General features: G+C 36.0%; 1 protein-coding gene across 14 annotated transcripts in view; it reads right to left on the reverse strand.

Annotated features, from left to right (window-relative positions):
- Positions 1 to 22,172, reverse strand: part of ATRX (ATRX chromatin remodeler) — a 324,331-nt gene that overhangs the window by 26,507 nt on the left and 275,652 nt on the right. For all 14 annotated transcript variants that reach the window (XM_048213854.2, XM_048213847.2, XM_048213856.2 and 11 more), the window contains 2 exons: positions 2,942 to 3,119; positions 1,211 to 1,405 (listed from right to left, as the gene is read on the reverse strand). In XM_048213854.2, the coding sequence (XP_048069811.1) occupies positions 1,211 to 1,405; positions 2,942 to 3,119 (373 nt within the window). The remainder of the gene's footprint in view (positions 1 to 1,210; positions 1,406 to 2,941; positions 3,120 to 22,172) is intronic.

Here is a 22,172-nt window from a genome sequence, read left to right on the forward strand (position 1 = left end):
TCACAAAAACTCTTTTTTCCTAGATGCTCTATCGGTAAACTTTAAATGGAAGACTAGCTCACTGATTAGAAAAAACAAAAATTTTTTATATAGACAAAAGACATTTTAAAAAAATTTCCAAATGTTTAATGTTCATGTTACTTGAATTAACATGTACATTAAAAGTTAACTGGAGAAATCACTGATTTATGTTAGCATTAGACATTTATTACTATTACCTTTTGCTTTAATTCAATGTGTTCAACCATATGAAGAACTAAGATACTTATGAGGTTTGGGGGTTTTTTTGTTTTTTAAACACATGACTAAAATGACTTTGGTAGAATGACACCATAACCGGGTAGCTGCTTTTCCAATCTCTTAACAGCCACATGGAACATTAAGTGCTTGAATTTGAAGCCAAGACAACAGGAAAAACAACCCCCCAACAATTCCTCCTAAAATAGCTTTTTAGATTAACTAGAATATGTTTAAATATATTTAGATCATTATTTTAGACCAGAAAACATATGGCTTTATCTTATGTCCAAAAGGGTCAAAACGATATCTACCATCATAATAAATTTCTATACTAATCTAAATAACGTCTTTTTTAAAATCCAAGAACAATGGACTAGAAGTCAGATGTAGATACTACTCCTGGCTCTGCCACTTATTAGCTGGAAACTATGAGCAAATCATTGAGTATCTCTGACCCTAGGTTTCCCCACTTATATAAAATATGAGGGCTTGACAGGATTACCTCTAAGCATCCTTTTCCAAGTGTGAAAGTCTTACTTGCTTTGTGACAGTGAAAAATATCAAGAGACACTTTTATTTGGTGATTCTTAACTGCTATATGACAGCAAAGAACGTTAAGGAAGAGATACTTAAATTTCATATAGAAATATTACAATTATGTATGCCCTCTACTGGAGATTATTAAAAGAGAAACATACTGTTTCCTTTAAGGTTTCTACTCAGAAACTTTTTTCTACAGGGCTGAACTTTTTACTTGGCATAAAATATGTATTTCAGATTACACTATCTTTTTGTGGTGTTATGTGGAGAATTGACCAAGCACCCTCTCATTTAAATACGATTTTATTCTCTTTGTAAAATTCTGAAATACAGCCTTAGTCAAATGACTAACTTTCACTGTAACAGTAAAATATCTTTGGTCCATGGTAGGTTTTCTTTTTTCTTAAGCTAATAATCTAAAGATCTTTACCTTTGGCAGCATGGGAGTATCCCTCTTCTTCTTTTTTTCTGAATTAGGGTCATCTAATAAGTCTGGCTCAAAAGTATAAAGTTCAGTAAGCTCATTCATGGTAAAATGACGCTCAACCTGCTGCTGATCAACAACTCGAAAAGACAGTGACTGCTTAGTTACTTGCCGATCATAAATCTTATCTTCCATGGTTCCCTTTGTAAAAAGAAGGAACAATATATAAATAAATTTTGTACACATGAAACTTAATCAAGGAGAAATATAATTATTGGTTAATATAAAACAGCAAAACTTCATAGTAATATACTGCCATAAAGCAAGTTTTATTAGCAATGCTGCTTAATTCATGAGAGATTTCATCTGTTCACCATAGTTTACCTTGACAAAGAAGAAAACTACATTACTGATAATCATCTTGTATTATTTGACCAATACACATTCAGGTTTTGCATTATACATTTCTTTTTTTTTAAGATTTTATTTATTTATTTGACAGAGATAGAGACAGCCAGCAAGAGAGGGAACACAGGCAGGGGGAGTGGGAGAGGAAGAAGCAGGCTCATAGCGGAGGAGCCTGATGTGGGGCTCGATCCCAGAACGCTGGGATCACGCCCTGAGCCGAAGGCAGACGCTTAACCGCTGTGCCACCCAGGCGCCCCTGCATTATATATTTCTGTACTTAGTGGAAGAAGAGTAGTTAGACACCAAGGTGAACAGAAATAAAGAAGTACATGAAGTAAGATTTTAGAGGGTTATAAAAATAATTCAAGGGAGCAGTTTAAATCCTTCTCAGTTGAATATAATAAGCTCTCAATAATCACTATAAATAGCACTTCTATCAAGTTTTACTTTCTATAATTTCAGGACAGAAAATTAACAAATAAAATGCCATATCTATTACATATATATCACTTTAAGCCAGAATATAAAAGAGCTTTTAATTTAAATGACAGGAAAGGGGTTACACTGCGGTTTGCCAATTATAATAAGTGCTAAAGAAGACCAAATGAGCAAGGATCAATCTACCAATAAAACTCAGTCTCTGGTTCAGAAGCCCAGATTTGGAGGCAGGTGGAGAGAATCTCAATCTGTTCCCAAAACAGATGTACCAGTAAAAAGGCAACTTGATTCTATAAACCTGTATCACCTTATATGCATCCACCTCTTTGATTTTACTCGTTTTTCTTAAATTTCAGTTTCTGTTTTTTAATATCTGAGTTTATGTTTAAAGGAAATGACTTTAATATACTTTTCCTAGAAAGTATTAAATATCCTTGATAATGATTTTTTTGTTATTATAAGTTATCTTTTTCTTCCTATTTATCCATATTCTTCAAATTAAGAGAGTATCTGGTAGCCACCAAAAACAATGATCATTTGACCTTTACATCTATAAGCAAATTAGATTAACTTATTTGCTTTTCTATGTATGCTAAGTAAAAGAGCTATAAACGTTTAATTTTCCTGAACAAGCAAGAAAATTCTAAATCTGTTTACCTATGCAAATCCATCTCAATCTGAGAAAGCTGACATGACAGACAAGGATAAACTACAAAACAGAAAATCATGAAAGGCCAAAACTGACTTCTGCTGCTTTATGTATAGTATTAGGGTTGATGTTTTCAATTTCATTTTCTTCTCTATAATGCATATATGTTTGACACTCCAAAAACATTATCAATTTCACCCAACCTTTCACTATGAAAAAGAGAATATAAATCGTAAACCTACCTGAGCTAAGAACCTATATACATACACAGGTTTAGTCTGTCCAAAGCGATAAACTCGGAATATACTCTGGATGTCATAAGATGGATTCCAAGAAGCATCAAATATAATCACTCGATTAGCAGCTACCAGATTAATTCCAAGAGATCCTGCTTTGGTGGAAATGATAAACAATCGTCCTCTGAAAATAAAAACATGCATAAATGCTTTAGTAATAAGTGCTTCATAGATATTTTAATTGTGATATGACTTTTTAATCCTAAGGAAGTATTTTGAACACAGGAGTTCAAAGAATTCATTTCTCACTTACTGAAGAAAACAAGACATGTCTAAGGAGTCAGGTTGATGATTTATATGCGTAGGAAGAATCTTACTGCTGGAAAATTAGAGTCTGATTTAGGAATAAAGATATATATGTGATGGGTATTAAGGAGAGCACGTATTGCATGGTGCACTGGGTGTCATACGCAACTAATGAATCATGGAACTTTACATCAAAAACTTGGGATGTACTGTATAGTGACTAACATAACATAATAAAAAATTTTTATTAAAAATATATATGGAAAGCACATGTTTACAAAGTATTCAAGGCATATACAGATTCTGAGTAAATGTAGAAAATCCATATATAACTCAAAAGTCCATACTGTGTTCAATACTGCTATGAGCAAGCACTAAGTACATCAAAATGAAGGATAGTGTGCAAGGGCCTAAGTGTAATAGGGGTGAGTGACAGGCAATTATAATATAGTGTAATAACCATAGGGAGAGAAATTAGACAGATGTAAGGTACTAAAGTAGCTAATATCAAATCAAGAAGACAAAGGGCTCCAGGAAGGATGTGTTTAAAAAAAAAAAAAAAGAAACAAGACCAAAAACCATAAGATACCTAGGAATAAACCCAACTAAAGAGGTATAAGATCTGTACTCTAAAAACTATGGAACACTTATCAAAGAAATTGAATAGGACACAAAGAAATGGATAAACATTCTCTACTCATGGACAGGAAGAACAAATATTATTAAAATGTCTATACTACGCAAAGCAATCTACACATTTAATGCAACCCCTATCAAAATACCACAAGCATTTTTCATAGAGCTAGAACAAACAATCTTAAAATTTGTATGGAACCACAAAAGACCCTGATAGCCAAGGCAATCTTGAAAAAGAAAAGGCATCATAATTTCGGACTTCAAGCTACATGACAAAGCTGTAGTGATCAAGACACTATGGTACTGGCACAAAAACAGACACATTCATCAATGGAACAGAATAGAAAACCCAGAAATGGACCCTCAACTCTATAGTCAACTAATCTTTGACAAAGCAGGAAAAGAATGTCCAGTGGAAAAAAGACAGTCTCTTCAACAAATGCGAGTTGGGAAAACTGGACAGCCACATGCAGAAGAATGAAACTGGACGACTTTCTTCCACCATACACAAAAATAAATTCCAAATGGATGAAAGACCTAAATGTGAGACCTGAAACCATCAAAATCCTAGAGGAGAACACAGGCAGCAACCTCTTTGACAACGGCTGCAGCAACTTCTTACTAGACACATTTCCTGAAGCAAGGGAAACAAAAGTAAACATGAACTACTGGGACTTCATCAAGATAAAAATCTTCTGCACGGCGAAAGAAACAATCAACAAAACTAAAAGGCAGCCCACGGAATAGGAGAAGATATTTGCAAATGACATATCTGATAAAGGGTTCGTATCCAAAATCTATTAAGAACTTAACAAACTCAATACCCAAAAAACAAATAATCCAGTTAAGAAATGGTCAGAAGACATGAAAAGACATTTTTCCAAAGAAGACATATAAATGGCTAATGGACACATGAAAAGATGCTCAACATCACTCATCATCAGGAAAATACAAATCAAAACCACAATGAGATACTACCTCACATGGGTCAGAACGACTAAAATAACACAGGAAACGACAGATATTGGTGAGCATGCAGAGAAAGAGGAACCCTCTTCCACTGCTGGTAGGAATGCAAACTGGTGCAGCCACTCTGGAAAACAGTATGCGGGATTCCTCAAAAAGTTAAAAAGAGAACTACCGTATGACCCAGCAATTGCACTACTAGGTATAAGGGATATAAAAATACTGATTCAAAGGGGCACATGCACCCCAATGTTTATAACAGCAATGTCCACAACAGCCAAAATACAGAAAGAGCCCAGATGTCCATTGACTGATGAATGTATAAAAAAAAAAGATGTGGTGCGTGCACACACACACACACACACACACTCTCTCTCACACACACACACACACACACACACACACACACACACACACAGTGGAATATTACTCAGCCACCAAAAAGAATGAAATCTTGCCATTTGCAATGATGTGGATGAAACTACAGTATATTATGCTACGTGAAATAAGTCTGTCTGAGAAAGACAAGTACCATATGATTGCACTCATTTTTGGAATTAAAGAAACAAAAGAGATGAACACAGAGGAAGGGGAAAAACAGAGAGGGAGGCAAACCATAAGAGACTCTTAACTATAGAGAACAAAGTGAGGGCTGCTGGAGGGGACATGGGTGGGGGAGGGGTTAAATGGGTGATAGGTATTAAGGAGGGCACTTGCGATGAGCACTGGGTGTTACATGAAAGTGATGAATTACTAAATTCTACTCCTGAAACCAAAATTACACTATATGTTAACTAAAATTTAAATAAAAACCTAAAAAACAAATTAAAAAAAAGAAAGAAACTGACAGATTATGTGCTGTGTTGTAACACAAGACTTTATATTTCTGAGAATTTGGGAATGAATTAGTTGACAGTTCCATAGAAAACTAAACAAATATTAAAAAAAGAAACCATTAATTGAACAAACATAAACATGTGCATAAAAAAAGGAAAAGTAATCACATTATTGTAAATGGCTTATGTGTGAGTATTTACATAGTCACAATAAAGCAAGCACTCCAAATTGAGTTAGGCAATTATCAAAAAATATGTTGGGAAAATAAATAAGGAAAAGTGTGCATGTGCGTGAATTCCCACCTTAGATTTTAGAAAGGGTTATATGAAAGTAAATACCAGAAGAATTGCCAAGAATTGAAACCTGTTACCTGCAGCAAGTCAGGGTGCATGTGTAGGAAGGGGTCGGTCAAGGGACTGGTTTTGATCTCAAGCCTTATAGAACAGTTTTTTAAAAATATGTAAATATATTACTTTGATATAAATAAAACAAATTTAGAAAGACTTTATGTAACATTTTTTAAAAATATAAACAAATTTAAAGAAAAAAAAAAACTACTCAGTTCCATTCCCCAGAAACAACACCCTTTCAAATTATCATGTATTTCCTAAGGTGTATTTTTCTAAGCATATATATTTTTGGTTTTCCACAGATATGATATCTGCATATAGAGTATATATTATGATCATTTCCTCAAATTTCTTGGTATATAATATTCCATTGGATGACTATATAATTTGTCTACTGTTGGCCAACTTAAGAGTGAGAAAACCCTTGGAATATAGTAAACTCTCAAAACTCTCTACAAAATACCTTTATACACCAAGCCTTACTTTCTGTAATTTCATGAAAGGAACTAACTAAAATGCCATACTGATTACATATATAGTATTATAAACTAAAATGCAAAGAAGCTCAAAATTTAAATAACAGGAAAGAGCTTACAATTAAGAAAAATCCTGTGGAGAATAAACACAGGTACTAAATCCATGTTTTATATTGATTTGGAGCTACCACATATCTAAGAATATAGGCTATAGAAATTAACATAAATGCAAGAAAATAGATTCATTCACAGTTACTGATAAGATCATAGGTTGAAAATAAAGAACATGTACAACACAGAGGACTTGATTATACTCTGCCTATTCAATGAATTACATTACCAATAAAAATCCATAATATTATGTGAAAAAAGCAGGATATAGAACATTATTAAGTATAATTACAACTGCACTAAAAACCAAAATGTATACATACAATGTTAACAGTTCTCTTTGGTCAATGGAATTATGATACTTATTTTCTTCTTTATATTTCTCTGTAATACTCACTACAGAGAACAAACTGTGCTTTGTTTAACTAGTGGACATATTTAAGGGATTATGGACAACTGGACAACAAAATTGGACAACAAAATTATTCCAGTTATTTACATCTGTTACACACCAGAGAAAGGATCGAGCATATAGAATAGCATATACTATGTAGGTTAAAAACACACACATACACGCACATAAAAAAACAGGAAACCTTGTAGAGAACTTCAAAATTCTTTGGTATCTATTCAGTAATGAAGAGGTGAATGGGCTTAATAAGCATATTTATCAAACTGTTATTCATCCCAAGTACTGAACTAGACCGTTAATACAAAACATGAAAAAATACGCACTCACTGCACTAAAGGAATGCAACAAGACAAAAAACATAAAAAACATATACAGTCTAATTTACAATAACAGAGGTATTGATTTACACAGTATTGATGTGATAAATGACATATTCTGGTTTTTAAAAGCACGTAAGTGGGAAGTAAAACTGTTTAATTTTGTGCCCAAAAAATAAAGAAACAAAGTCAAGTAAATGAGTAAGTACTAAGAATTATTTTACAACTATTTAACCTTTAATATTATTCAGTACAGAGTATGTAAATCCATACTGAGATAAGCTAATCAGGACATGTTTAGATTTTCCTAATACTAAACATCAGTATTAAAATATACACTCAAACACAATTAAAATATGAACTATTTGAATAATGCTGCTATAAACATTCTGGGTATGTGTTTTGGTAAAGACATGTAAGCATTTCTGTTAGGTATATACCCAAGAGTCATAGGGTCATAGGGTATGTATATAGCACTGTTAAAGCTGAACAAATAGTTCTCCAAGTGGTTATTTCCAATTTACCTTCCCACCAGCAGTGTGTGAGAGTTTCAATTGTTCCAGATAACTCACGGTATTACCTCTTATTATTGTAACCTTTAAAAAAATAGCTTAGGGTTCACAAGAATTTGTAACAGTAGTATAGAGAGTTTCCATGTACCCTTCATCCAGCTCTTCCTAATGGCATTAACTTACATAAAGAGAGTACATTGTCAAAACCAAGAAACTGATGTTGGTACAATACTTTGAACTCAGGCTTAATGGATTTCACCAGTTTTTCTAAGTGCTTTTTTGTTTGGTGTATAGCTCTATGAAATTTATCATGTGTGGAGATTCATGCAACCATTACCACAAGCAGGGTACAGAACTGTTCCATCACCACAAAAAAAAACCTCTTTTGTGTTATACCTTAGTATTTACACCTTCCCCCCACCAACCCTAATCCCTGGCAACCACTTATCTGCTCTCCATCACCATAATTCTGTCACATCAAGAATGCCATATGAAAGGAATTATAAAATGGCATTTTTCATTCAGCATAATGCCCTTGAGATTCATCCAAGTTCTGTGGATCAGTATCACTAGTTCATTCCTTTTTATTGCTCAGCACTACTCCAATATATAGATATAATTTGTTTATCCATTCACATGTTATAAGACACTTGAGTTATTTCCAGTTTTTGACCATTACAAATAAAGCTACTACAAACACCTGTGTGTAGGTTTCCACGTGAAATTAAGTTTCTATTTCTCTGGCATAAATTTTCAAAAGTGTGACTGCAGGGTTGTATGGTAAGAATATATTTAATTGTTCAGTTTGGGGGAAAAAACAAGTTGTTCTTCAGGAAGAGTGGCTGTGCCATTTTACATCCTCATCAGCACTGTGGGAGAGATCCAGTTTCTCTGCATCCTTACCAGCATTTGGTAGTGACACTATTTTTTCTTTTAGCCATAAAGTTCTATCCTGTTGTGGTTTCAGTTTACATTTCCCCATTGGCTAGTGATGAACATCTTTTCAAGTGCTTATCTGCCATGCTTAGATCTTCCTAAATGAAATGTCAGTTTAAGTCCTTGGTCCATTTTCTAACTGAAAATTGTTATGTTTTCTTACTGTTACATTTAAAGAACTTTTATATATTCTGCATATGAGGCCTATATTAGATATGCTATTTGCAAATATTTTCTCCAAGTCTGAGGTTTGTCCTTTCCTTTTCTTAACAGGGTCATTCATAGACAAAAGTTTTTTATTTTGATTTTCCAATTATTGATTTTTTTCTTTAATGGATTATATCCCTTTGCTGTCATGCCTAAAATCTCTTTGCCTAAATTAGCTCCTGAAGATTTTCTTCTATGCTTTCTTAACAAGCATAATGTTTCACATTCAGATTTATCACCCATTTTGACTCAATTTTTGAATAGGGGTAAGGGTTAGGTCAAAGTTTGTTTCAGTTTATGAATATCCAATTGTTTCAATTCCATTTGTTGAAGAGACTATCCTCCCTTCACTGAAACACTTTTGCACCTTTGTCAAAAACATTTTTAACTTGCATTTCTTAATAAAGATAAGCACCATTCTGTATGTTTATTGGCCATATGCATACCTTCTTTTGTAAAGTCTTTTTGAAGTTCTTTTCTCATCTTTCTATGGGAATATCTGGTTTACCCTACTTATTTTTTTTTAAGCTTGGCTACAGTTTTATTAAAGTATGTTTTTAATGTAGTTGACTTCTTTTTACAAGACATGGACACAGAACTCAAATAAAAGGGAGAAAGAACAAATTAAAAGCCAGGGAATCTGAGTTGTTACTGGTCCAATTAGCAAAATTTTCCCAGGAGTATGTCCTAATTTTTTGAAATTGAAATAATGCCACATCTTAATAGTTGATCAGCTGTTTTGTGCACCTCCAGGAACAAACTGGGAAGCTTTCCCATGTTTAAGTCTTTCAAATTGGCCTCTGCATATTACCCTACTTATTTTTAAGAATTCTTTGTATTCTCTGGTTAAGAGTCCTTTTTGGATCTATGTATTGAGACTAGCTTCTCCCAGATATTTGCAAATGACATATCCAATAAGGGGTTAATATTCAAAATATAAAAAGAACTTCTACAACTCAACAACAAAAACCCAAATAATTCCATTAATAAATGGGCAGGGGATTTGAATAGACATTTTTCCAAATAAGACATATAGATGACCAACAGACACATGAAAAGATGCTCAACATCATTAACCACCAGGGAAATGCAAATCAAAACCACAATGAGATACCATCTCACACCTGTCAGAATGGCTAAAATCAAAAACACAAAAAATAACAAGTGTTAGTGAGGATGTAGAGAAGAAAGAACCCTCATGCACTGTTGGTGGGGATGCAAACTGGTACAGCCACTGTGGAAAACAGTATGGAGGCTCCTCAAAAAATTAAAAATAGAAAAAAAATTACCATATGATCCAGTAATTCCACTACTGGGTATGTATGTATGTATGTATGTATGTATTTTCACTGCTGGGTATTTACCCAAAGAAAATGAAAACACTACTGCAAAGAGATTTTTGCACACCTATGTTTATTTACAGCAGCATTATTTACAACAGCCAAGAGATGGAAGCAACCCAAGTGTCCATTGATAAATGAATGGATAAAGAAGATGTGTGTATGTTTTTGTGTTATTTTGTGTATATTACACAAATATATACGTATATATTACACACACACACACACACATACACACACACAGGAATATTACTCAGACATAAAAAAGAACAAGATCACACCACTTGAGACCACATGGACGGACAAAGAGAGTTTACTGCTAAGTGAAATAAGTCAGAGAAAGACAAATACCATATGATTTCACTCATGTGGAATTCAAGAAACAAATGAACAAACAAAAAAGAGACAAAAAACCAGACTCTTAAATACAGAGAATAAACTGATGGTTGCCAAAGGGGAAGTGGGTGGAGGAGGGATGAAATAGATAAAGGGGATCAAGAGTATGCTCATTTTGATGAGCACTAACTAATGCATAAAATTGTTGAATTATATTCTATATCTGAAACTAATCTAACACTGTATGTTAATTATACTCCAATAAAAAAATGAAAACAAACCCAAAAACCAAAAAAAAAGTATGTCTGAATAAGCATAGAAACTCTAACCATGGTTATATCTGGGCTATTGAATTACAAATAATAACATTTATTGTCTTTGTGTTTTTCCATATTATCTTTAAAAATGAAAAAATAGATTCTCCTATCTTGTGGTTTGCCTTTTCATTTTTAAGAAAAAGATTTTATTTATTTAATATCTTTGAGAGACAGCAAGAGAGAGAGAGAGAGAGCAGAGGAAGGAGCAGAGGGAGAGGGACAAACAGAGCTGAAAACAAGAGTCAGATGTTTAACCAACTGAGCCACCCAGATGCCACTTGCCTTTTCATTTTTAATATGAAATTCCTTTGATGATTAGAAATTCTTAATTTTAATGAAGTTCACCTTATCTATATTTCCTTTTATGGTTAGTACTTTGTGTGTCCTGTTTATGAAAGTTTTCTTTCTTCCTTTATTTTAGAAAGAGAGAGAGAGCGCGCACACGCAAGAGGGAGAAGGGGCAGAGGGAGAGAGAAAGAGAATTTCAAGCAGACTCCCCACTCAGCACAGAGCTCAATGCAGGGCTCGATCTCATGACCCTGAGATCATGATCTGAGCTGAAATCAAGGGTCGGATGCTTAACCAACTGAGCTATCCAGATGCCCCTATGAGTTTTCTTAATGCAAGATCAGGAAAATATTCTTTGCTGTTCCCTTCTAAAACTTTTGTTTTAGCTTCCACATTTATATCTACAAACCACTTGGAATTAGTTATCAGGGAAGTACAGATTAAGACTATTAAGTCTTTGGGCACCTGGGTGGCTCAGTCAGTTAAGTGGCTGCCTTCGACTCAGGTCATGATCTCAGGGTCCTGGGATTGAACCCCGTGCTCCCTGCTCAGTGGGGAGTCTGCTTCTCCCTCTCCCTCTACTTCTCCCCCTGCTTGTGCTCTCTCACTCTCTCTCTCAGATAAATAAAATATTTTTTTAAAAAAGACTACTGAGTCTTGCCAGTATATATCTATCACAACAGCTTAAAAAAACCAGACATTGTCATGTGATGATGACAGAGAACAACTGAAACACCTATGTGCTACCAGGGGAATGCAAATTGGTACAACCATTTTGGAAAAACTGTTTTGGCAATATAAGCTAAAGCTCAATAGACACATTATCTATTACTCAGCAATCTCACTTCTGGTCATATACACAACAGAAATATATGTGTATGTTTGCCAAATGACAGAACAATCTTTGAAAAGTTGAATCTCTGGACTTCCACTTCTGGAAAGATGGAGTAGACACTTCTGGGAGTAGACATACTGTTCCCTATTCCTCACAGTAAGTAAAGCTAAAGACCCTGGACATTATATATAAAACAATCATAAGAAGTTTCTGAAAAGTAAGGCGGAGGAGACAAACTGGCTAGGGACCTTGGACCTAAGGAACAACATGGCACTGAGTTCCACAGGCTTTCTTTTTGTCTCATACATCCCAGAATGAGTGCTGAAGCACCCAGCTACCTGGAAATGCCAGTGGATGTTGCCAAAAAAATCTCCAAGAAAATCTTGCTCTCTCTAGCCAAAGGACCTTTAAAAAGGGGGCACCCTAGAAAGACAGAAAACTTTAAAACAAACAGCACTCAATTTTAGTCAAACAGTACAGAAAAATGTGGTACACCTCCACCCTTGTCACTAAAGGCTAAGTGGGGAGTTCAGACTGTTACCCTCACCTAGTTGTAACAAGGCATTGCCAGTGGTGTTAGAGAAGTCTGAGTTAACACAGTCCTCCCCTCAACCCAGCAATGTCAGTAAAGACCATGTAGGGAAACCAGACATCCATCTTCAGCCAGCAGGTTCAAGAAAAACCCTCTCCCTCCTGACTAAGGTAGTATCCAAGGAGGTCTAGTGGAGAATGAGGAATTATACCACAACTCAAACAATAATGAGTTACCCCTGTAGTGTCAGTGGAGGCCAATGGAGGAGAGGTTGTAAATAAGCAATCCTAACCCTCCCAGCCAGGACAGGATCAACAGAAGCCTAGTGGGTGGACTGAACTTCCACTCTCAACTGACAGTAAATGAGGTGGGGCACCTCATCTTCCATCAGAACATGTGTCCAAAGAGTCCTGCTATAATAGAAGATTTAAGTAAGATCCACAGTCTCATGACATAATAAACAAAATGTCCAGTTAAAATAGATCTCTGTCATAACAAGAACCAGTAAAATCTCAACTTCAGTGAGAAAAGACGATCAGGAGACACCAACACTGAGATGACATAAATGTTCGAATTGTCTGACAAGGATGGAAAAAGTAGCTACATTTATAAAAATGCTTCATTAAGCAATTATTAACACACCTGAGACAAATGGAAAAAAAACAGAAAGCCTCAGCAGAGAAATACAAAACATAAAGAAGAACCAAACAGAAATTTCAGAACTGAAAAATACAATTAAAAAAAACCTCAATAGATGGACTAAACAGTAGAATATAAAGAACAGAGATTCAGGAACTTTGAGAACGGACCAATAGAAATGACCCCATCTAAGCAACAGGTAGAAATCAAATTTTAAAAAGCCAGAAAAACAAAACATAGGCTCAGGGACCTATAGGACTATAATAAAAGACCTAACATTCTTGTCTTTGGGAGTCATAAAAGGAGAGGAGAAGGAAAAAGAAGAGGTTATAATAGTATTTGAAAGAAATAATGGCTCAAAATTACCAAAATTTAGCAAGAAACAACTTACAGATTCAAGAAGTTGAACAAACCACAAACAGGACAAACCCAAAGAAATTAATGCCAAGACACACCACAGTCAAACTTCTGAAACTAAGATAAAAAAATCTTGAAAGAAGCAAGAAACAGGACCTACTGACAGGGAAGAAAAATGATTTGAAAAACAGAAGGTTTTTTAAAAATTAAAATATATTTAACATAAAATATTGTATAAAATTAAGCTATACATGTTAGTTTGATACATTTATATATTGTATATGATTGCCACTGTAGCAACAATTACCACCTCCATCATGTTAAATAATTATCATTTCTTTTTACTGGTTGGAATAATTTCTAGTCTTTTAGGAGGTTTAATGATTACAATAAAATACTGTAGTCTACATTCACTTATTGGTTTAGCCACTATGAAAAAACAATATGGCGTTTCCTCAAAACATTAAAAATAGATCTACCATATGATCCAGCAATTCCACTTCTAGGTATATATACAGAAGAAATGAAAATAAAATGTCAAAGAGATATATGTACTCCCATATTTACTGCAGCATTATCCATAATAGCCAAGATATGAAAACAACCTAAGGGCCCATGAACAGATGAATGGATAAAAAAGATGTGGTATATAATATACAACAGGACAGTATTCAGCCATGAGGAAAAAGGATATCCTGCCATATGTGGCAACATGAATGTTCCTTGAGCACATTATGCTAAGTGAGAAAGACAAATACTGCATGGTATCACATATATGTGAAATTCAAAAATCCAAACTCAATAACAACAGCAGGTTTTTCATAAGAAATTATGAAATCCTGAAGAAAGTGGTACAACATTTTTCAAGTGCTGAAAGAAATGAACTGCCAACCCATAATTCTATACCCATCTAAAATACTCTTCAAAAATGAAGGGGAAATCAAGAAATTCTCATATGTAAGTACTCAAAAAATTTGTTGCCAGCAGACCTGCCTCAAAAGAATGACTAAAAGGATTTCTCTAGAAAGAATAGAAATGATAAAAGAAGAAATACTGAAACATTTGGAAGAAACAATAAAAAGTACAAAAAATATGAGTGAATAAAGATTTTCCTAATTTTTCTAAATTATGTTTAATAATTGAAGAAAAAATTATTACACTGGTAATCCATTTACGTAGAGAAAACATTTAAGACAAGTATATTATAAATGGGGAAGAGAAAGGGATGTAAGAGCATAAGGTTTCTACACTGCAATCAAAATGGTAAACTGGTAACATTAGTCAACTATGAAAAATTATGTCCATATAATGTAATACAGCAACCACTATGAAAGTTATAGAAAGAAATACTAAAATGATGAATAAAAAAAGGTCACTAAAAATACAATTTCATAAAAGGTAAAAGTAACCCACAGGAAGGGTAAAAAGAGAACAAATTGAACATAAAATAAAATGGCAGCTTGAAGCCCTATATTAAATGTAAATAGTTGTACACCTGAAACTAACATAATGTTATGTATCAATTATACTTCAGTTAAAAAATTTAAATGGTCCATATACACCATTTAAAAGAGACCAACAGAATGGGTAAAAAAAACATGACCCAACCATGCTGTCTACAAGAAGCTCACTTCAAATATAATGAAATAGATCGGTTGAAAGTAAAAGGATGAAAAAGGATATACCATATAAACAACAATGAAAATAAAGTAGGAGTGGCTATATTAGGAAGAGAGAGAGTAGGTTTCAGAGCAAAGAAAATAACAAGGGATAGAGAGGGACATGGCAACCCTAAATGCGTATACACCAAAGAACAGAGCTGAAAATTTAAGCAGCAAAACGGAAAGGAGAAACACGCAAATACACAATTATAGCTGGAGGCTTCAACCCTTTCTCAAAAATCGATAACCCAACAAGACAAAAATCAGCAAGGATAAAGGACATAACCCCATCAAAGAAGATCTGATCAACATTTATAGAACACAACACCCAACAACAGCAAAATACACATTCTTTTCAAGGGCTAATATACAATATACCAAGACACTGTATCTTCAGCCATATAACAAAACATAACAAATTTAAAAGAACTGAAATCATACAGAACATGTTCTCTGCACAGAACCCAATCAAACTAGAATAAGCAAAATAATAGAAATCTCTAAATATTTGGAAATTAAACAACATACTTTCTAGCTATGAGTCAAAAAGGAAATCTCTAAGGAAAAAAATAACACTAAATTGAATGGAAATGGAAATACAATGTCAAAATTTATATGACTCAGCTAAAGCAGCGGTGAGAGGGAAATTTACAGCACTAAATACATTAGAAAAAAAGGAAAAGTCTTAAATTAGTAATCCAAAGTTCTACCTGAAGAAAGTCAGGAAAAAATGAGCAAAATAAAGTCAAAGCAAGATGAAACTGAAAATAGAAAAAAAAAATAGAGAAAATAAAACAAAATGCTGGTTCTTTGAAAAGACCAATAAAATTGACTAACCTCTAGGAAATTTTTGTCAAACAAGCAAATTACACAAATTACCAATGGCATCAATGAAAGAAAGGCTATCACTACAGATCCTGCAGATATCAAAACAATAATAAGGGAATGCTATGAAAAATTCTATACATAAATTTGAAATTTAGTTGAAATGAACCAATTCCTCAAAAAGCACAAACTACCACAACTCATTCAATATGAAATAATTTGAATGATCCTATAACTATTAAGGAAATTGAATTAGTGATTTAAAAATTCTCCAAAAATATTTAAAGCTAGGAAGTTTCACTGGCAAATTCTACCAAAAATTTAAGATTAATCAACACAAATTCTATATGTCTTTTAGAAAATACAAGAAAAGAACATTTCAACTCATTTTATGACATCAATACTATCCTGATACCAAAATCAGATAAAGACAATACCAAAAAAATGGATACAGACCAGTATCTCATATATATCCCTCAACAAAGTTTTAGCAAATAAAACCCTTAGTATACAAAAAGAATTATATACCATGGCCATATGGGGTTTATTCCAGGGATGCATGGCTGGTTCAGTATTTGAAAATCAAGCTACATAATACAGCATGTAACAGGCTAAAGAAGAAAACTTATTAATACTAAATGAGACAGAAAAAGCATCTGACAAAATTAAATATCCATTCAAATAAAAACTCCCAGCAAACTAGGAACAGAAGGGAACTTACTCAAATTGATAAAGAATATATAAAAAGTTATACAGCTAACATCATAACCAAAACTGAATGTTCTTACTATCAAGAAATACAAGAATGCTCACTCTCATCATTGCTATTTAACATATTACTGAAGTTGTAGCCAGTGCAATATGTCAAGAAAAGGAAATAAACAGCATACAGATCAGAAAAGTAGAAATGGGGGGGAGGAGTTAAGATGGCGGAGGAGTAGGAGACACCTTTTACAGCCGGTCCCCCGAGTCGAGCTGGATAGGTACCAGACCAGCCTAAACAACCAGAGAACCAGCCTGAGACGCAGGAAGATGCATCTGGATCTCTACAAATGAACATCTCCAGCACTGAGTATTGAAGTACGAAGCGGGGAGCCATGAAACTGTGCACAGATATCGGAAGATAAACGGAAGGGGGAGGGAGCTGCTGCGTTAGGGTGCCGGGAAGCGGTAGCCACTTGCACGGGGGAGCGGGCGGGCTCCCGGACGGCACCCGCAAAACAGCAGACTGAGACCCTGAGCCGGGTGCACGCGCCACCAGGCATCTCGCGGAACACCGGAATCCCGGTGCGCTCACTGGATCCAGACTGAGACCGGGAGCTTCCGGAGCGCGCACGGGGCGGCTGGCGGCTGCGGCGTTAGAAACACAAAGGACAGAGACACGCCGGCCCTGAAAGTGAGGGCTGGGACGCCAGGTGTGCGGCGCACATCCCGGGACGCTGCAGGGTTGAGCAGCACCAACAGTAACAGAGTTAAAGTGGCCAGAACATTAGTAGAGAACGGGCCGCAATCCCTCTGTTCTGTGACAGAGGCTGAAATTCGGCCGCTGCTGCTCTCTCAGAAGAGGCACAGCAAACCGCCAGGGAAAGCCGCCAGAGAACAAAAGCCTGGAAATACCAGCTCAGAGAGTGCCCATCCCCATCCCCCCCTCACAGGGGACACGGAGACTCTACCCAAACAGGGTTGCCTGAGTATCGGTGCGGCAGGCCCCTCCCCCAGAAGGCAGAAGGCAGGCTGAAAAATCAAGAAGCTCACAACCCGGGCACCTGGGTGGAGCAGTCATTGAGCGCCTGTCTTCGGCTTAGGGCGTGATCCCAGCGTTCTGGAAGGAGTCCCTCATCGGGGTCCTCCGCTGGGAGCCTGCTTCTTCCTCTCCCACTCCCCTGCTTCTGTTCCCGTTCTTGCTGACTGTCTGTCTCTCTCCTCAGATAAATAAATAAATAAAATGTTTAAAGAAGAAGCCCACATCCCTAAGATCCCTATAAAACAAGGGCCATGGCCTGGGACCCAGTCAATAATTTGGGCTCTGGACAACCCCACAACCTCTCCTCATCAGAATGACAAGAAGGAGAAGCCCCCCCCCCCCCCAGCAAAGAAAAGACAGTGAGACTGTGGCCTCTGCCACAGAAATAATGGATATGGATGTAACCAAATTATCAGAAATGGAATTCAGAGTCACGATGCTCAAAATGATGAGTAGACTTGAAAAAAGTATTAAGGAAAAGGTTACTGAGAATATAGAATCCCTAAGGACAGAAATGAGAGTGAATCTGACAGAAATTAAAAATTCTATGAGCCAAATGCAGGCAAAACTAGAGGCTCTGACGGCCAGGGTCACCGAAGCAGAGGAAAGCGTTAGTGAATTGGAGGATGGGTTAATAGAGGAAAAAACCAAAATAGAAGCTGCTCTTAAAAAAATCCAAGCCCACGAATGTAGGTTACGGGAGATTACTGACTCAATGAAACGATCCAAAGTTAGAATCATCGGCATCCCCGAGGGGGTGGAGAAAAACAGAGGTCTAGAAGAGATATTTGAACAAATTGTAGCTGAAAACTTCCCTAATCTAGCGAGGGAAACAAACATTCGTGTCCAAGAGGCAGAGAGGACCCCTCCCAAGCTCCACCATGACAAACCTACGCCACGTCACGTCATAGTGCATATTCGCAAATATTAGATCCAAAGATACAGTACTGAAAGCGGCCAGGGCAAAGAAATTTCTCACGTACCAAGGCAAAGGCATCAGAATTACATCAGAGCGGTCTACACAGACCTGGAATGAGAGAAAGGGTTGGGGGAGCATATTTAAAGCTCTTTCAGAGAAAAACATGCAGCCAAGGATCCTTTATCCAGCAAGGCTGTCATTCAGAATTGATGGAGAAATAAAGACGTTTCAGAATCGCCAGTCACTAACCAATTTCGTAACCACGAAACCAGCCCTACAGGAGATATTACGGGGGGTTCTATAAAAGTAAAAAGGCCCCAAGAGTGATACAGAACAGAAAGTCACAGCCAATACAAACAAAGACTTTACTGGCAACATGGCATCATTAAAATCATATTTCTCAGTACTCAGTCTTAATGTTAATGGCTTAAATGCTCCCATAAAACGGCACAGGGTTGCAGATTGGATAAAAAGAAATGACCCATCCATTTGCTGTCTACAAGAGACTCATTTCGAACCCAAAGATGCATTCAGACTGAGAGTAAGGGGATGGAGTACCATCTTTCACACAAATGGACCTCAAAAGAAAGCTGGGGTAGCAATTCTCATATCAGATAAATTGGATTTTAAACTACAGACTATAGTTAGAGACACAGAAGGGCACTATATTACTCTTAAAGGAAGTATTCAACAAGTGGATATGACAATTATAAATATATATGCCCCCAACAGGGGAGCAGCAAGATACACAAGCCAACTCTTAACCAGAATAAAGAGACATATAAATAAAATTCACTAATAGTAGGGGACCTCAACACTCCACTCTCAGAAATAGACAGACACCCTGGCAAAAACTAAGCAAAGAATCAAAGGCTTTGAAGGCCATACTCGATGAGCTGGACCTCATAGATATATATAGAACACTACACCCCAGAACCAAAGAATACTCATTCTATTCTAATGCCATGGAACATTCGCAAGAATAGACCATGTTCTGGGACACAAAACAGGTCTCAACCGATACCAAAAGATTGAAATTATCCCCTGCATATTCTCAGACCACAACCTCTGAAATTGGAACTCAACCACAAGGAAAAATTTGGAAGAAACTCAAACACTTGGAGACTAAGAACCATCCTGCTCAGGAATGACTCGATAAACCAGGAAATCAAAAATCAAAATAAACAATTTATGGAGACCAATGAGAATGAAAACACAACGGTCCAAAACCTATGGGATACTGCAAAGGCAGTCCTAAGGGGGAAATACATAGCCATCCAAGCCTCACTCAAAAGAATAGAAAAATCTAAAATGCAGTTTTTATATTCTCACCTCAAGAAGCTGGAACAGCAACAGAGGGACAGGCCTAATCCACGCACGAGGAAGCAGCTGACCAAAATTAGAGCTGAAATCAATCAAGCAGAAACCAGAAGTACAGTAGAGCAGATCAACAGGACTAGAAGCTGGTTCTTTGAGAGAATCAATAAAATTGACAGCCCACTGGCAACACTTATCCAAAAGAAAAGAGAAAGGACCCAGATTATTAAAATTATGAATGAAAAAGGAGAGGTCACGATGAACACCATTGAAATTGGAAGGATTATTAGAAATTTTTATCAACAGCTATATGCCAAAAAACTAAGCAATCTGGAAGAGATGGAATCCTTCCTGGAAACCTATAAACTACCAAGATTGAAACAGGAAGAAATTGATTTCTTAAACAGGCCAATTAATTATGAAGAAATTGAGTCAGTGATAAACAACCTTCCAAATAACAAAACTCCAAGCCCGGACGGTTGTCCTGGGGAATTCTACCAAACATTCAAAGAAGAAATAATACCTATTCTCCTAAAGCTATTTCAAAAAATAGAAACAGAAGGAAAGCTACCAAACTCATTCTATGAGGCCAATATTACCTTGATCCCCAAACCAGGCAAAGACCCCCTCAAAAAGAAGAATTACAGAACGATCTCCCTAATGAATATGGACACCAAAATCCTCAACAAGATACTTGCTAATAGAATCCAACAGTACATTAAAAGGATTATCCATCACGATTAAGTGGGATTCATACCTGGGATACAATGCAATTCGCAAATCAATCAGCGTGATACATCATATCAACAAGAAAAGACTCAGGAACCATATGATCCTCTCAATCGATGCCGAAAAAGCATTTGACAAAATACAGCATCCTTTCCTGATTAAAACCCTTCAGAGTGTAGGAATAGAAGGTACATTTCTCAATCTCATTAAAGCCATCTATGAAAATCCTACTGCAAATATTATTCTCAATGGGGAAAAGCTGGAAGCCTTTCCCTTAAGATCAGGAACTCGACAAGGATGCCCACTCTCGCCACTATTATTCAACATAGCACTAGAAGTCCTTGTAACAGCAATCAGACGACAAAAAGGGATCAAAGGTATTCAAATCGGCAAAGAAGTCAAAATGTCTCTCTTCGCAGATGACATGATACTCTATATGGAAAACCCAAAAGCAGCCACTCCCAAACTATTAGAAGTTATAGAGCAATTCAGTAACGTGGCGGGATACAATATCAATGCTCAGAAATCAGTTGCATTTCTATACATGAATAACGAGACCGAAAAAAGAGAAATTAGGGAATCCATCCCTTTTACAATAGCACCAAAAACCATACGTTAACTTGGAATTAACTTAACCAGAGACGTAAAGGACCTATATTCTAGAAACTATAAATCACTCTTGAAAGACATTGAGGAAGACATAAAAAGATGGAAAGATATTCCATGCTCATGGATCGGAAGAATTAACATAGTTAAAATGTCCATGCTACCCAGAGCAATCTACACTTTCAATGCTATCCTGATCAAAACACGGAGGACATTTTTCAAAGAACTGGAACAAATAATCCTTAAATTTGTATGGAAACAGAAAAGGCCCCGAATCTCCAAGGAACTGTTGAAAAGGAAAAACAAAGCTGGGGGCATCACAATGCCGGATTTCGAGCTGTACTACAAAGCTGTGATCACAAAGACAGCATGGTACTGGCACAAAAACAGACACATAGACCAATGGAACAGAATAGAGAACCCAGAAATGGACCCTCGGCTCTTTGGGCAACTAATCTTTGATAAAGCAGGAAAAAACATCCGGTGGGAAAAAGACATTCTCTTCAATAAATGGTGCTGGGAAAATTGGACAGCTACATGCAAAAGAATGAAACTTGACCACTCTCTCACACCATACACAAAGATAAACTCCAAATGGATGAAAGACCTCTATGTGAGACAGGAATCCATCAGAATTCTAGAGGAGAACATAGGCAGCAACCTCTACGACATCGGCCAAAGCAACCTTTTCATGATACATCCCCAAAGGCAAGAGAAACAAAAGAT

This window comes from Ursus arctos, chromosome X, assembly GCF_023065955.2.
Source record: "Ursus arctos isolate Adak ecotype North America chromosome X, UrsArc2.0, whole genome shotgun sequence".
NCBI lineage: Eukaryota > Metazoa > Chordata > Mammalia > Carnivora > Ursidae > Ursus > Ursus arctos.